Here is an 18,397-nt window from a genome sequence, read left to right as displayed (position 1 = left end):
AACAGCCACTGACAGCCGGAGCCTCCGCTCTCCTTATTGAACCAGAATGCCGAGGGTCCAGCGGCGCAGCAAGAGACTACAGCACCCACCCGGCCACCCACTATCCTGTTACCTCCTGCCCAAAGACTGCTAGGTGCCCAAAAGCTTCTAATTGACAGCTAAGGTCTCAATCACGGGTCCCTCCTCTCAAAGCTAAAAGAAGCCAGACGCAACGCAGTCTGGGAGACGTAGTCCTCTCAAATTCCAGCACTCTCGAGATTCCCTCCCGAGGACACCAGAAAAGAAGGTAGTCATTCTGACGTCACGCAATTTGTATTTACAATCTCACTGCGGAGGCAGAATTGAGCCTCACGGGACAATTGGGCAGTTTCTCGAGTTGGGACAGAGAGAGCGGACTACAATTCCCATGCCGCTTTGCGCGGAGCAGGAGCCGGCTGCTCGCTTTGCGTGACCGCAGCAGGTTGGTCCTGGAGCAGATGAGCGCAGAATATTTAGGCAAAAGCGAGGGGAGGGGGGGAACGCGGGGCAGGAGGAGTACCTCGGCCAAGAAAATTATGCATGCGTTAGGCAAGCTCTGAGAGAATGGCTGTGGAAGGTAAGGGACGCTTGGGGCATTTAAAGCTCCCTCTTAACCCGCGCACCCCAATCCACACATCCCTGAAGAAGCTCGGCTCCGGCGGGGAGGAGAGAAAAGGGGGTGGCGGCTGCGGGCCCCTTCCCATTCGTACCACTTGGTTCTCACCTGAGCCCTACAAGGCCAGGAGACGCTTAATTCACTTGCCTTTGAGAGACGTTTAGGTGCGCAGGACTTCAGGGCAGGAGGTGGAGGAAAGAGCGCTCCCTAGTCCTAAGCAATGTGCTGGAAATGGGTGGATAGGGGGGAAGTCCAGCGCGAGGGTTCAGCCCTGACTTGCCCCTTTCCCTGTCCCTTCCAGAGAGGGTAGACTGGGTGACCACCCGATTGGGGATGCTCGCTTTGCCACCCAAACGTAGGAGAAGATCCTAGCCAGGTGCGTCATCCAGAAGGTGGGACTGCCATTGGGGTCGTGGACCCCTCGCTGTGCGTACCCAGCAGTGGTTGCAGCTGATCTGCCCCTGGAAAGAGGGCATCTTCACACCTGTTTCTGTCTAGTCCTGCACCAGGGTTCGCAAAAGTTCCCAGCATGGAAGTGTAGCCAGCCGCTTGGATTGGGGAGTTCTTTTCTTTGAAGACCGCCTTCCTCTTTCCTCGTATAATATCGAACTTCGAATTTGCCATTTTGATTGCACAGCCCTGCCTCTTTTGAACTTTGTGGTTAAGAATTGGGCCAGGCAATTTTTGAGGCATCCTGGTTTCCACGTCACTTTCGCTTACTTTAGAGCATAGACTTTTTTTGTTTAGGGTAGTTTCTATGGTGGAAAGGACATGTGGACAAGGTTTCTGATGTTACATTAGAGGTATCATTGCACCTCTATAATGAAGTGAAATATGAGTGTGGGGTTACATGGGGAGCCGACCATCACTTTTAGAATTATGGTTCCTTAGTGCACTCGGGGCTAGAGGGGACCTGAAGTAGGCAAAGGAAGGCATGGCTGCCAGCTACATCAGGCTCCTTGCCAAAGGGAAATGAGCCGGTTCCTTGTAGGCTTCAGACAAGAAAAGCCCACAGGGTTTCTTGCTTCTGCCTCACCCTCTGCCTCAAGAGACAGAAATATTCTGACTCTTTACTTAATTGAAGTAGCAACAGCCCGGGTCACACACACTCAACACCTGTAAACTCAGGAGTGGCGGCCTCTGGGCCATTTCAGGATAAGAGATTCTCAGCCTGAAGTCATTGCATTCAGCTTTTTCAGCTATACCAACAACAACAAAAAAAATGACCACCTCCCCAAAACACAATCACCTGCCCTTCTCTCAGGTAGATAACAGATAGGTGATGGATAGATAGGTAGATAGATAGATAGATAGATAGATAGATAGATAGATAGATAGATAGATAGGAAGGATAGAGAGATAGATAGGATAGAAAGATAGATGATAGATAAATAGATGAAAGATCGATAGACAGACAGACAGACAGACAGATAGATAGATAGATAGATAGATAGATAGATAGATATTCCACAGAAACTGAAAGCCAGCATAGTCTGCCAGAAGCTTGAGAACAAAGTCTGTTTATCTTCCCCACCTTTCCACCTTACCCATCAGGTAACATTGATTATGATCTCTCTTTTGTGTCCCCCAAGTCAGGGACACTCCCTCCTACTTGTTGGCAGTCCACAGTGTTCTTAAAGATAATTTCCTGGTCACTCTGAGAAGTATAGAAGAGAATCAGTCATATTTCTTGCCCCGTGCAGGATTGCTCCAGTAAAATCAGACCTTACAAAAACAAGGGCTTTGCGAAGTGCCTGTAGACTTCAAAGAGCTCCTTTTATGTTCTAGTGACTTCCTTGACTGAGATGCCTCTGTAGTACACAGGAGGCCCTGGGCCCGAATCAGAATGAGGACGGAAGTAGATGGGTGAAAGAGGTGTTTGAAACTTTCCCTGGAAAGAATGCCTGCCTGTCGCTTTTGCTAAGAGAGTTCTTTCAGCGGGGAGTAGACCCTTCCTGGATACTCCCCCATGGTCCTCCAAGGCTCGGGAAAGAAAACATTTCCTCCAGGAATCCATTCCTGACCTTCTCTCCTCTGCCTTTCTGAGTCAAGGGGGCCTCCTGTTCTAGGCTTAAATCTGCCCTGCACTTAATCCGTCTCTCACTGGACTCTAAGGCAAGGAAGGAACGCAGACCATACACTCTAATTTTCTAGGCAATAGCGCAGACCTTAGCCCACAGCAGGCTTTCCGAAACTGCCAATGGGTTGCACGGCAAACCTTCATGAAACTTTTTAACTGACTTCATTCGGCTGCCCAAATGCCATCAAAGGGAAGCTTGGAGGTGTTGTTTTCAGGAAGGGTCCCCTTCCTCGGCCTCAGTGTTTGAAGACGAGAGCTACTGTTTTCTTCTGCTGCCCCGAGTGGCATTGTCCTTCTAGAAGCCAATGCTACTCATAGAATTCTGTGCCTTTGGACCGTCAAGATGCTAAATGTCCTTTTCGGTATGGCCATCACAGACAGAAGTCTCAGGTCAAGACCAGACATTGACCAGTTTACACTTGTTCACTGAGAAATAGCGAGTCAGGGAAAGGGGAATTTTATCAGAGGAACTGGAAAGGAAATATAGTATATAATAACTTCTGGGCTTTCATGTCTCTCTCTAGAAGAAAAAAAATGGACTTGCTAGTGTTTCATTATTGGAAATAGCACAGTAGCAGACAGGTCCTATAGAAGGGTGCCTAGAACACAGGTTAACTACAGATGTTACTTATACGCACTGCCGTTCCTTAACGTTCTCTTAAAGGAGAACAAGCCCTACTGCTTAGCACCTGTTTTACACCCTGACGTTTTACTTATTCATGCCAGCCACATTCTCTAATTAGTAACAAATTAGAAGGTTTTTATAATGTGTAACCCTCCTCTTAAGTAAGCTTGAACTTGTAAAAATGTTAATTGCAAATAGGGTCCTTACTCATTTTGCTGAATGTGTGGCTTCCTATTTAACATGGAAAAGGCTGCCCTTTGTTTAATGTTTTATGGCTACTGTGACACACACACACACACACACACACACACACACGTATATATCACATTGAATTTAAGAATGTTCTATTTGTATTTTAGCCTAATTGTGCCTTTTTCTTTGTTTTGCATTTATGGGTGCCGGGGTTTTATTTAACTGCCTTAGGTGTTAATGACTTATGCTTAGGTCTTGTGTTTTGCCCAGTGTGTACACTCTGTGAATGGATGGATGGATGGATGGATGATTGAAGGGTGATGTACAATTACTGGATGGAACTATGAGTTGTTTTATTTCTGTACTGCCCCCATAGACGTGTGCTTTCCAACCATGGGATAGGATACCATATTACGGTCTGCATTCTGTTGAGATTGTACTGTCATGTTGGGTTTTTTTCAATGAAGGAGGACCTCCAGTCACTCATTCTCCATGCATAGAATGTATCGGCAGTTCTACTTATTGATGTGACCCTGCCCATCAGAAATGAGTTGTAATAGTATACAGGGAGAGGAGGAAGTGGAGATCCATTAGAGGCGGTGTTGTATTTGTCCCTGTGGTCTACGAGCATTGCCTGGCACTTAGCAGATGATGATTGTTTCCTGAATAAACACATGATTCCAGAGCTAGAGAAGAAGGGTGTTTCTCCTTGGCTTTGGATCCTTCTCTACTCCTTCATCCTTAGTATTTTTTGATAAAGCAGGATGAGCGAGCATTCTTCTCTTAGTGTTTCTACGACAGGCAGTTCAAACAGAATAGCCAGCTCCACTTAAATGGCAAGAAAATGACTTCCAATTTTCAGCACTAGAAGTTCCCCTCCCATCGAGAAACGTATTTCAAATGGAAAGCTGTGTGTTCTAAATGACATTTATGAGCTGAATTTTTGCTCTTAACCGATCCTACATTTATCAAATGACATCTTACCAGTCTTTCAGATTCTGTAGTTTTTCTGTAGTAAGAAAGAAACCCTGCTTATCACTGGGTTCTTGGAAGACTAGGTAAACTGGAATAGAGGAAAGGAACCGATACTTGTAGCAAAGAGAAGCAGTCATGGGGTAGTGGGTTTTTTAGACCCTACCTACCCACCTTGATTTGAGAACTGAACCCCTAGAAAGGGATAACTGTATGAGAGAACAGTGCCACCTTTATCACAAGCCAGTATGGGTCACCTTTCGGACTCTGGATAGGATAGTCTGTGGGCATGTTCGCTCTGCTCTGAGGGTGCACTTACCCTTGTAGACACCTCCTGTCTCTCTCCCTGACAACCTGCGAGCAGTAAGAACGATACCCATAACTTCCTGGTATACCCCCCAAAAAAGGAGAGAGGGACTGAGTGACCTGTGCCTTGTGGCTTTCACAGTCTTATACATAAGACTACTGTCCTCTCCCCCACCTCCCCAGGAGGAATTGTGATCAGATGAAGAGAGAGGCCAGAACCATTCTAATGTAACCTCACTATGCTGTACGATGGGGAGGTGGCTTCCCTGTCCTTGTATGCCCTGCAGTGCTAACCCACCTGGACTTTTACAACCGTTTTTCAGACTGTCTTACATCTAACCCCTGTGCATTCCCTGAATGTATGAATGAATGGATGAGAGCGAATTGCTGGGTGAGATTCTGAGTTGTTTGAATTCCGTGCCAACCACTATGCTGAAGGATTCTGTTCACTTGTAGAAGCAGTGAAAAACATGCTTCCCAATGTGTATCTCAATCCAAACTTTATCAGTTCCTCCTCCTCCTCCTCTTTCTTCTTCTTCTCCTTCTCCTTCTCCTTCTCCTTCTCCTTCTTCTTCTTCTTCTTCTTCTCCTTCTCCTTCTCCTTCTCCTTCTTCTTCATTTAATTTTATTTTATTTTCTAATCCATCAGATCTGAATCGCCTGCCTCATCAGCTCCTGCTGGTGTTGGTCACTATTTTTGGAACTAAGAATGATGGCTACTAGTTTGGCTAGTTTACTCACTGCTGAAAATTCCTAGGGAGTGACTCTGTGAACAAGAAACAAGGCCTCAAACTTTCCTGATTGGAAACTTGCTGTGGCGGTGGTTCCTGCCACTCCCGTTGCTCTGGCGGGCTTTCTTATTCAGACAGGGCTTGGTCTAATCCCACAGTTGCCTAACACGGCCCAGCCCTTACTAGATCCTTTCTTCTTACCCTTTCTTCCTCATTGACCTTGCTCTTCTGAACAAGGACGGGAATCAAGAAGGAAGTGGTGAAAACCTTCACAGGGGAACCGGGTGAAGGGCTGAGTCACAGCGGCTGCTGTGGCGGCATGTCAGGTCACAGAGAGCGGTTGCTGGGAGTCTGAAGCCTGTGCTTGACTTCCAAAGATGCTATGCCTTTGATTCATTAGGGGAAGTCGAGGTACTGTTGCCAGCATTCATTTGTGGCCTCTGACAGGTTTTATATTTCTGGCGATGAGCATGAGAGTGCTGTTCATATGCAGAGAACTTTGCCAGATATGGTGGCAGAAGGAATCAGGAAGGGACCTGAGCCTTTCTGTTCCCCTGCCTACTCCGCTACCTACAGTTTGGTGAAAGAGAAGCCAAATACACTCGGTGCCGAAAGTGCTAAATAAAACGACAAGCCACGATAACGTGGGAGGTCTGAGAACAAATGGGGCATTTAGGGACAGGCTAGTGGAGGAGTAGCAGCGTTGAGTGAGCCTTTTATTAGGATTTATGGGTGGGGTAGTGGGTAAAGGGCATGGGACATGTATGTATAATATGTTCTTCCTAATGGGGTTCCTCCATCATTCTAGTAGTGTGGTTGTTTTGCTCTATAGACTAGAAAGTGGAAGAAGAGACTCCTAAGTCAACTCCAGCATATTCTGATTCCTAAGGGTGCTGACATGTGCTCTGCTGAGCGGCAGCACTCTCTAGACCATTTGGTTCTTGCCTGTGGCTCTTCAGAAACCATGGGAGCAAGGGAGAGAAACTGCGCTCCTGTCAATCAAGCTGGTTCCTGGCTGATTTTCTGAAGTGGAATGGAGCAGTGCTCCCCTCCCCCCTCTGAGCTGGCTCCTAAGAGAAAAGGTGGCTATATTTAGTCTGGTTTTGCTGAAGTGTGGGTGCAAGAAGCTGCTTGTACAGCTCGCCTCCTCGAGTACGGAGAAGGGCGGCACAGCTGCCAGTGACAGCGGCGGCCCGCCTCACCGCCTCCCACAGCCCGCTTCCCATATCTCTGAGGCCCGGAGGAGCAGGTTGGCAAGTGGAATTTCTTTGCTCCCTGCTGCTTCTCAGTTTCCCTGCTGCTGGGGATGGTGCTTGTGCCGTTCTCTTAAGCACATCCCAAGTCTCAAGTGCTTTGACAGAGCTCTGAACTGCTTATGGGTGTGGTCCTCAATTATCCTTGAAACCTGGAACAGAATGGGGCCCAGGCCGGCCAGCTTTTGGGTTCTTCTCCACCTCCCCACCTTGCGGTTGTCATGGTGGAGCCTAGAGCAGCAGTGATGGCCGCTTTAATGGTGCAACTTGTGTCGATAGACAGACTGAACAGTTATGTAGAGGTGCAAAGGATCTCCAGGATGTGTCTGGGCAATGCGCTTAGCTTTATCTAAGGTTCTGTAGTCCATTAATCCAACGGGAGTACCAATAGAAATGACCTCATAGGCACAATAGGGGTGTTGCCTTAATATCAAGAGCATGCTTAACAGGCAGGCTGGCAGATGCTCAATGAATGTTCATTAAATGTTAAGCCATATGCTGAAGGCCAGGCTGTCTATCTCCACTTAGTTTCCTGCCACACTCAGGGGTGTATCTAAACCATGTGACATAGTATCTGATAGATACTGGTTATCTAAGTCGGATGTTACCAACACAAAGTAACTGATACACTAGAAAACATGTTCAGCTGAAAACGTATTTTGATATGTTCATAATCAGATGATAATCATTTACAGAGAAACAAAAAGATATAAATGTATGGGCTTAACTTAAAATATTAAAAAAATAAAAATATTTATTTACCTCAGGAATGGCACCAAAGAAATGATTCTACCCCTAAGTATATCTGTTGAACAAGTACACTTACTTGGGGTGTCTTACAGAAGCTTGGGTAAGAATTCATCTAAAGGAGCATGAGCAACTGAAAGGCAACTATACCACCTAGGAAAATCCAGAGGGGATGGGCCTAATGAATGGCTTTGCAATCTTCCATGAGCCCTATGAGTCTTTCCTTCACTGGACAAGAAAATTATAGTGGGCCTATTCTTTTGTAATTTTTTTTTAAAAGAAAATAAACTATCTTTTATCCTTATACATACCAATCCAAGTTCCCACCCCCTCCCCTCCTTCCATTCCTTCAACTTACCCCCCCGCATCCCACTCCCCATCCACTCCACAGAGAAGGTAAGATACATTGTTTTGGGTAAGAATCAAGGCCCTCCCTACTATATCTAGACTGAGCAAGGTATCCATCCAAAGAGAATAGGTATTGGAGGAGACTGCTTCTTGGTCCCAGCTGCTCATTCCCTAAATAATCACACAGAAACTATATTATTTAAATCACTGCTTGGCCAATTAGCTCTAGCTTCTTATTGACTAACTCTTACATTTTAATTTATCCTATTTCTTGGAATCTGTGTATCTCCATGTGGCTGTGGCTTAGTAGGTAAAGTTTTATCTAGCTCCGGCAGGGCTACATGGCTTCTCTCTGACTCGCCTTATTTCTCCCAGCATTCAGTTTAGTTTTTCCCTTCCTACATCTATTCCCTGCACAGGCCCAAGACAGTTTCTTTATTAACCAATGGTATTCGCAGCATACAGAGGGGAATCCCACATGAGAATAGGTTCCCAAAAAGCAGTAGTGATAAATCCTGGTGCCACTGCCAGTGGACCCGCAGTCTGCCCCAGCCATGCAGCTATCAACCACATTTAGAGGGACTAGTTTGGACCTATACTTGTTCCTTCCCAGCTCAGCTGTAGTTGGAAAGCTCCCATTAGCTCAGGTAGACTGTTTCAATGGGTGTACCCATCATGGTCTTGACCTCTTTGCTCATATTCTCACTCCTTTAGTGGGCCTAATCTTGTGACAGTCATGTCAGTAATCTGAAGCTGCTATGAGATTCAATGTGCGAGCAGGCATACCTGGCAAAGGAGAGCATCCCACAGCAAGAAGCCATTATTCTAGGAAGATGTTCCACAGAGAGCCATCTCTGCCATGAATATTTGTTCTCCCAAACTTACATAAAAACAGCAGTTTTATATGTCTCCTCCCCCGCCCATTCATCACCCAGGTACATGATATAGAGGCAAAATAAAAGAAATTCCTATCTTTTAAAGCAGGAAAGATGTTAATGGGCTCTATAGAAAGCACTGTGGTACACTAGTCGAATGCCTGTGGTCCGATTAAGATAAGACTGGGTGAGGTCAAATAACCCTTCTGTAGCAGAAAATTGGCAACTATTGGTAAATGCCCAAGAGGAACATGAGAACTTTCTAAAGACTTCAGCAACTTCTTCTCAGCTAGGCTATGGAAAGTCAAGTGTGAAATGAAAGATATTGTCCTGCTGGCATAAATCTTGATGGGGAAGATGTATAACAAATAAAAATAGATTCTTTTTCTGTTCTAAGAATTAACACATATCTATAATTGTAGCTCAAATGTGTCTGAAGAGGATATAGAGTAAACATACCTTCTCTTTCAAGATCAAGTATCATTCCAGTTGTCTCGGTAATATTTTCAATTATGCGCTAATCTCCATTTGAAGTATATTCATATTCTCCTATTCCCTCTCAATGTAGATAGAGATAGATATCTATTACTTATTTCTTGTTCTGTCTCTTATGATCCCATAGTAATATTTTAAAGCTTTTTAAAACTTGGTTTTCTTAGGTGTGATTTTTATACAGTAAAATTTTATAGTTCTCAGATTTTTGGAAAGCACACATACTCCAGTAACCAACAGTACAGTGAAGATGTAGGACAATTCTAACACCTTGAGAAATTTGCTCATGCCTTTTACCCATAGCTCCTGACAACACTGGTCTGGAGTCCGTCCCTGTGATTTTCCTCACCTAGATGTCACATAATGGTGCCATACATCTCGTTGCTATTCGAGACTGGTGCCTGAGCAATAGTCTGTGGAGTGGAAATACTGACATTTATCGAGGACGTGTGGATTGTTTCTAGTAAGTGGTGGTTATTAGAGAACCGCTGCAAGCAGCCACCTACAGTTTCTCTGGCTTTCTCATTTCTCTTGTGTGAATAAGAGTGGGGTTTTTAAGTTACATCCACTGTGGTCTTAAAGCAAGTGTTTCAGGAGCAGAGAAGATGGCTCAGCTGGTGATTTGCATGCTTCCCAGGTGTAAGGACTTAAGTCCAGATCCCTACTCATGCAAAAACTTGTGTGTAGCGGCCTATATCTGAAGCCTGGGTAGGTTTGGTTCTGAGGGTCCTGTAGTTCATTGGTCAACCAGTCTCACTGAAATGACATTCCATACTCAGTGAAAGACTGTATAGGGACAATAGAGGAAGACACCCAATGTCAACTTCAGACCTATACACACACACACACACACACACACACACACACACACACACACACACACGGTGAGCATGCTCACAAATATGCACACAGGCCATATATCCATGCATAATCCCTTCTCCACAGTTTATTAAAAATAAATTTGGTTAGCCTGCTACAGAACTGCCAAACTGTTTTCTAAGGTAGCTTTGCTTCACCACATATGCTCTTTTATTTGGAATTTTGTCCTCTGTATTTATTACCTCCTGCTAATGGAGGCTCCATACACAGAAGAGACTTAGATGATTATGAATGTGCTGTTTGGGTAAGATTAGGAGGGGACAGCTGTATGACCATGACAAGTACGCACCCCAGACTACAGGGAGGATGTAGCCCAAAATGTCACTAACTTTAGCATCTGAAGGAGAAAGAGTCTAAGTTTACCTTTTGAAAGGTTATGTAAGAAGTTGTCATGAAGGTCTGGACACTAGTTTTTGCTGTGGTTGTGTTTGTGAGAGCGATCATAAGAGAAGAACATGTCAAGATGGGCTTGGTTTAGGGAAAAATGGCGGATACAGAGTTGAGAGGTCTTAAAATCTGAATGCAGGAGCTGGAGACACAGTTCAGTGGTTAAAAGTATGTGCTATTCTTGCAATAACTGGAGTTTGGTTTCCAGCATACATAATAGTTCACAGCTATCTGTAACTCCAGCTCTATGGGATCTGGTGCTCTCTTTTGGCCTCCTCAGACATTGCTGTCACATGCATGCACAAAACCCTATGCACGTGTGTGTGCGCGCGCGCACACACACACACACACACACACACACACAAGCATATGCACACACATGCTTAAAAATAAAGTAAAGATAAAATCTTTGAAAAAGTCAGGTTTATCTAGAAAGGGAAGAAAATAACTCACTGTCTCTGAAAGGTTTGGTCTTTCCTGTCAAGATGGGTTAGTTCTATCTGTTGAATAGTTGGACTCCATCTTGTGATCCAAGGAAAGGTTAGCTGTGCATAAACCGTGTTTACAGTGCATAAACCTTGCAGAAGGGCTCAGGCTTGTGTTTTACAATGAGAATTAGGTCTCTCATCAGCTGTTTCTTTATATTGTAAGAGCAGTAATTGCTTTGCCTGCAGAAGCTCCACATTCTCTGCTAGGAAGTGGGCCTGGCAATAGGATTGCATCTGAATTTGACCACAATCACGGGGTCATTGCATGGATTTCCTTAGGGTTTCTATTGTGATGCCACAATAGAGAACAACTTGAGGAGGAATGGATTTATTTAAGTCACACTGTAATATAATAGTTAATCATTAAAAGTAGTAAGGACAGGAACTCAAACATTACTAAACATGAAGGCAGGGGCTGAAGCAAAGGCCATGAAGGGTGCTGCTTACTAGCTTGTTCCACATTGCTTGCTAAACCTGCTTTCCTATAGGACCCAGGACTACCAGCCCAGGGGTGACCCCAACCACATCAATTACTAATTAATAAAATGCCCTATATGTTTGTCTATAACCTTAAACTTTTATGGGCATTTTTCTCTGTTGAGGCTTCCTCTTCTCTGATGATTCTACCTTGTGTCAAGCTGAAATAAAACTAGCCATCAAAACGGACCCCTTGTCAATTTGACACATAAGCACATCACTTCTCACTTCAAATCTTTTCTTTTCACTTATCCCTAAGATAGCATGTTAAAATTCATACCAACATATAAAGCATAACTTTAAAACGTCTACCAACAGTGTAAACAACACAGTGTCTCGGGTGCCTTCCTGATCTTCTGAGCTCCTCCAAAGGTCTTGGGTCACTTCTCTGGCATCACCTCTTAGCACACCCTGCGTGTCTTCCAGGCTTCTGTTAGCTCCACTCCACCGCTGCTGATCTTCTCGGTGGTCATCTCACGGGATGGCTATCTCCAAAACGCTTGCTTTTCCTGCTGCAACCCGACTGCACTTTCACAAGTAGCTTCTCTTGGGCTCTTTTATGCAATGAGATAGGTGATCCACCCACATTCCATCTAATTAACCAAGGGATTTAGATTCATAACAAAACGGGAAGAAGAAACTGTGTGCATGTGGAAAGAAGGGGTAATGAGCAATGGTGAGCAGGATCACTGTCACAGGGATCAGAAGCATGGCCGGAAATTGGAAGCAAGAAAACAACGGCCAGTGCCTGGACCTGGAACAAGTTGTCATGGAAGGCTTTATTTTGGCAGGGAATACTTGGAAGCACTGTTCTCTAAGAGTGCATGAACTAACTTAAGGAAGAAGTAGTATTTGAAGACACAGAGGGAGAGAGAAAATTAAGATAAAGCACTCTTATTTCTGGAAAGGTTGTGTGGTAGGTGGGGACAGAAAAGGTATTCTGTAGTTGAAAAAATAAATTCATCGCTATTAAAAAGTTAATCTCTGAGTGAAGTGATAGGCACGTCTCTCAGTGTCATATAAGACCTTGTGCATCTTAATATTGATCCTATCAGGTAGGGGCCGCTGTCATTCTCAGGTACAAAAGGAAAAGACTGCGAAAGGTTAGGCTGTTTGCCCATGGTCACAGTAGAACTGCTGTTGGATCTAAGAAAATGATCATCTTCTACATAAGCATACTTTGGGGAATACTAGATTAAAATATAATCATCTATATAATTTATTTATTTCATTTTATGTCTAAAGGTGTTTTGCCTACATATGTGTCTGTGTACCACATGCCTGTCTGGTGCAGGAGGATGCCAGAAGAGGTCACAAGATCCCTTGGAACTGGAGTTATACATGGATTTAAGCTTTTATGTGGGTGCTGGGAGTCCAATCTAGTACCCCTGGAAGAGCAGCCAGTTAAGGGAACTCTCTTTTAACTCTGTAGCCCCTACATAATCCTTCTTTAAAATGAGAGTTTTTGACAATTATTTGTTACTTTATTCTGCAATAACTAAGAACATGAATGGAACAAGAAGGCTTCTTATTCCCAGGTACAAAAGGAAAGGGGACTTATCATTTTCTTCTATGTGTGGTGGGTCAGCCTCCACTGTTGTGGCTTTGGAGCCACTATGTTAGCATCTGGATGTACTTCAAGGGGTGCTCTGGTCCTGCTGCCTGGGGCTGAATAAAAGAAACAAGGGGAAATAGGGATGGGCAGAGGCAAGGTGAAAAGGGGTTTGAGAATAAACCTGATCAACTTGACAATTTCACAGGGATAGAAAGTCGGTTTCTGCTTCCTTCTCCCTCCAGGGTACCTTCCTGCTCTCACCTCCATTATGATTTGGTTTCCAGAGTTCTGAGGCCACCTCTCTGCCTGTTAGGGATGAGAATTTCCTACTACCGCTAAACAGTTCTTTGGAACTCCTGCCTCCCTGTGACTGTAGTTTGCCTGGTCAGTTTCTAAATTGGATCTCAATAGCCGGTTGCTTTGGCATCCGTGTGTTTGCTGGGGCTCACCCCCAAGCTGGTCGCTGTTAAAATCACACAGCCTGGCTTCACGGGGCACAGAGCTTCCCAAAGTACAGTTGGTTTCTTGTTTGAGCTACAGCCAATCAGCTGGCTGCTGGAGCCGAACGCAGGCTTTCTCTGCATAAAGGGGTGAGGAGTCTCTGGTTCAAGGTCACATCAGTTGGTGGTAGAGCTGAGATTTAGAACTGGATGACTTGACTCTTTTATTGTGGCTTCTGTGAAGGGGGTGATATAGAACTCACTTTGGAGGAGTTTGTATGTGAGGTATTGATAGTCATCTATAGAATTTGTATTATCATTTCAAAGGGATCCAGAGTTTGTTTTAAATTAAGGACACAGCAACCAGAGCTCATGTGGTGGTGTGAAGGAGCCTAGTTGATGGCTCACAGGTTCAACTCTTTCTTCTCAACTTTCTAAATTTTATTTTTTGTTAATTGATCTCCAAAGCTTCTGGATAGCCAAACTACATTAAGGTTAAATTTTAAACTTTTTCTCATGGATATTAAAATCTTCATAGTACTCATATGAGAAAAAATTCTCATAAAAAATAAATAAGAAACTAACAGTAATAACTAGGATTTTAACAGCTCAGCTTTTAGGCACTTGTGGTATTAGCAATCGGGATTCTTTTTAGCCAGTAAGCCCTGGTTGATGGCCAGTAGCAGTTCTGAATAATCTTATGAAATGGGTATTAATATTATTTATATTTCACTCATGAAAAAATAAGGACCAGAGAGATTAAAACATTTCCCCAAGATCACCAAAGGTGTAAAATGATGGTTTGAGAAGTCTAACTACTTTGGATAACTTCAGTGTCTGCTTCATTGTTACTAAATATGTCTGCTACTCAGACATACCCAATATCTCATCCAACAAGAGCTAGCAACCCTTGGGTTTTGAATAAACAAATAACTATACCTAGAATGGGTATAGCTAGTCTAGTACATCACAATAGTTGTTGATAAAAATAATCAAAATATTAAATTAACAATTATTAGCATGTTTTTGAGTTTAAGAGACTGATTAACCTTGGGCCCCCTAACCATAGCACTTAATAAGGTCAATGATGGGGAGGCATTGAAGACAGCAAGCAACACTGTCCAAATTTTGGAAGGTATCATCCCTTCCTATATGCTCTTGGCTGTGGGATGTTTGTGGTTATTGTTAAAGGCATTGAAAAAAACGCTGCTTAGACGGAAGTGTGTTTTCATTGGATGGTAAGACAGGTCTTGGTGACATAAGGAGAGCATTCAAGTTAATTGCAGAAATGTACTCTAACATGCTTTCCTGTTCTCCTTACTCACTGCCATCACATTTGCTTATTCACAGTTACTGTCCCTGTTGATTACTACTGGGATGTCTCCACCTAATTTTCAGTGTATTCTGTTTACAGTCCTTGATTAAGTAACTGTTCATAAGCACTGCATGTCTTACAGTTAGATGCAAAGTGACCTCTACGATTAATACTTCTAAGCAGTATTTTTTAAGTGAGAAACATAATTCATTATTTTACATGGAGACATAGACAGATATTCTCTATATGTCGGGATCTGTGATTTGGGACTTTCATGAAGTCTCAGGGTTAGATTTCCTGTTTTAGGATAGTGGATCACACCGTTGTTTTTATCTTGGTTTTGGTGGAGTACTTTCCCCAGCCTCTTGGGAAGCTTCCGGAAGAGGGAAGCTGCCTGGGAGGTGAGCTGCAGAGATGTGGCTCCTCATTTTATTCCCCCTTTGTGCTTAACTGCTAACTTTATTAGTTTTTTTTAAGCTGGAAATTTTCTTCCATTACAATTCTGAAGGGTTTAATATCTTATTTCCATTCTTGAAAACAAGAGAAATCTGAATGCATTTGGTTACTGATCATGTATTTGTGTGAAATATGTTTTTTCTTCTTGAAATTATTAAATGTTCACTATAATCGTAATGTTCAGGAATTTTGTAAGACTGCACATTGGTACAGGTTTGTTTTCTTCTACTGTTTGGTTTTGATATTTGAATTTGGAAACATACCTTTTATTTCTGAGCTTTTATGAATTATTTATTTGGTGTCTTTAGTCTTTTTTGATCATTTTTTTTTCTTTTCTTTTTTTGGTTTTTTGAGACAGGGTTTCTCTGTAGCTTTGAAGCCTGTCCTGGAACTAACTCTTGTAGACCAGGCTGGTCTCAGATTCACAAAGATGCACCTGTCTCTGCCTCCCGAGTGCTGGGATTAAAGTCATGTACTCTCACTGCCTGACTTTTGTCCATTCTTTATCTCCTGTTTTTGATATAATAAATTGTTGTACTGGCTCCTGTTTTTAAAATCCTGTTTGCTATTTTTCATCTGCTTTTGGCTTTGATTCCTGTTATTTTATTTTTATTTCTACCTTCTGTAGCATTTCACATTTACACTGTTACTTTTTAAATTTTCCAGGTTATTCTAGTTTTGGAAAACTCTTGAGTATCCTATATTGTGGATGTAGTAGGCCTTGCAATATTTCATTTACAGTGCTGAGAACAATTTTATATTTTAACTGAGCTTTACTTCTCTTCTCACATTTATTTCTGCAAGAGTATTTAGGTTCTCTGCTCCTGGAAGAGCCTATTTAAGAAGTGAAGGAAGGGAACCTTTCTCTGGGTGAGAGTGGTTTTCATTGATTCTCCTGAGCTGACCAGTTAAAGTCAGGGTGAAGGAAGAGGTCCTGCTTGCATGACAGCATGTGGGTGTTCCTTCATGAGCTAGTTACCTGGAAAAGGTCCAGCAATTGAGTTCTAACACCTGGGCCCAGAGTTCATGCCTTTTATTGCATCCCTTTTGTTCACTTTCAGGTATTTTCATATCAAAGTGTGTTTCTTCGTGTTATTTTGATAAAAATCAGTGACATAAACGCATATATTGTAGTTTTCATCACTGAAGAGGACTCTTTCTACAAAGTTTGTAATGTTACTTTGCTCACTGATGCGTTTGAAATCCTAGAAGAACATCTGGTTCCTGGGAGATGCTCTGAAAAATAATTGTTGATTCAATTCAGATTGTGTTAGCAGTATCAGGCTTTCTGAACAATACATAGTGGGATATAGGATAAAGCCCAAGTTTCATAATCACCTTTCTCGTGCATTTGACAAAAATGAGCATTCCCATAATGCATTCAGTCCTAAAAAATGTTCCTGTTTATGAAAATTCTTGGAGCAAGCACATATATCTTATATTTAAGGTTGGGAAATGTATTTTAAAGAAACCAATCATAGTTGACCTGTAAAAGGAATATGCTGGAGAGGTTGTGGGGAAAAGGGAACACTCCTGCATTGCTGGTGGGAATGCAAGCTGGTACAGCCTCTTTGGATGTCAGTGTGGTGATTTCTCAGAAAATTAAGAAACAATCCTTTTCAAGACCCAGTAATACCACTGTTGGGTATCTATCCAAAGGATGCTCAATTGCGCCTCAAGGACATGCTCAACTATATTCATAGCAGCATTATTTGTCATAGCCAGAACCTGGAAACAACCTAAATGCCCCTTGACCAAATAATAGATAAGAAAAATATGGTACATTTACCCAAAGGAGTACTACACAGCAGAAAAAATAACGACATCTTGAATTTTGAGGGAAAATGGACGAAGCTAGGAAACATCATTTTAAGTGAGGCAACCCAGACCCAGAAAGACAATTATCACATGTACTCACTCATAAGTGGTTTTTAAACATAAAGCAAAGAAAACCAACCTACAAACCGCAATCACAGAGAACTTAGACAACAACAAGGACACTAAGAAAGATTTACATAGATCTACTCTACATGGAAAGTAGAAAAAGACAAGATCTCCTGAGTAAACTGGGAGCATGGGGACCTTTGGAGAGGGTTGAAGGGGAGGTGAGAGGCAGGGAGGGGAGCAGAGAAAAATGTAGAGCTCAATAAAAATCAATTTTGAAAAAAGGAATGTAGCAAAAGCTTGTATGGAGTACAGAGCTGATGGACTTAGGAATCCTGTGTGTATTTATGCAGTAAGATTGCAGCTCTTTGAATCTTGATTCCTGCATACAATGTGCGGATTGCTCCCAGAGACCTTTTCCATCTGTTCCTTTGTGCTGAGTGGCTCTTTTTAAAGTTAGAATCGAGGAGTATCCTCAAGGGTTAGTACACAGATGTCTCTTTCCACCCCTACTAGCTCCCTCTCCTCTCTGCTTCTACCCAAGAGTTCATCATTAGAACAGAAATGGTGCTGGGTGCTTACTACTGCTTAGCTTGCCTCTTTGGGGGTGTCAGTTGTCAAACACAACTCAGTCATGAGTCTGGTCATGTTATGTAGGAGATTGTCGCCTGTCAACCAGATTGAAAGATAATTGTCCCTAAACATTTGAACTTCTGGTAGCCAGATGATCCTATGCTATGTGTATTTGCTAGTAGATGAATGAAGAAAAGAAGGTTGTATTAGAAATAGGAAAGTTAGAAGACTTGAGTGTCTGGAAATATTTAGACAAAGACGAACCATTCAATAGACACAGAGGGAAAAGAATAATGTATTTAGCCTTATAACTCCATGTATGTTTAGACCAGGAAATAGTTTACAAACATAAAGTTTTGAAAAACTAATTTCATAAATGCTTGTATAGAGCAAGATAATATTAGAAACTCAAGAATTTTGAAGCATTATGCAACACAGCAATATTACCCTGTTTTAAATTAATGTTTTAAAAATTGTCATTGCATGCCTATTTTATGTCTCCTTTGGAAAGAAAAAAGAAAAGATTATCCATGGATTGCCTTCAGAAGACAGCCACTATGAATATTTGGCATGTTTTCTTCTAACCTCTACTCTGGGTGGTTTCTGGTTTTCCATAGCAGTCATAAGACATTCTGATGGCTTCTTTAGTGCAAATCTTTGGTCTTTGGTTGAGGTTGACTGTGGTTGT

The 18,397-nt window shown here is 42.7% G+C and overlaps 1 protein-coding gene across 4 annotated transcripts in view; it reads left to right on the top strand.

Annotated features, from left to right (window-relative positions):
• The first annotated feature begins 459 nt into the window (after positions 1 to 459).
• Positions 460 to 18,397, top strand: part of Samd12 (sterile alpha motif domain containing 12) — a 400,448-nt gene continuing 382,510 nt past the window's right edge. For all 4 annotated transcript variants that reach the window (XM_048457237.3, XM_048457236.3, XM_085678977.2 and 1 more), the window contains exon 1: positions 460 to 595. In XM_048457237.3, coding sequence (XP_048313194.1) covers positions 583 to 595 — 13 coding nt within the window. In that variant the 5' untranslated portion in view covers positions 460 to 582. The remainder of the gene's footprint in view (positions 596 to 18,397) is intronic.

Source organism: Myodes glareolus, chromosome 19 (assembly GCF_982192425.1).
Source record: "Myodes glareolus chromosome 19, mMyoGla1.1, whole genome shotgun sequence".
NCBI lineage: Eukaryota > Metazoa > Chordata > Mammalia > Rodentia > Cricetidae > Myodes > Myodes glareolus.
The sequence above is the reverse complement of the archived record's forward strand: the minus strand, read 5'-3'. Positions and strand labels throughout refer to the sequence as shown.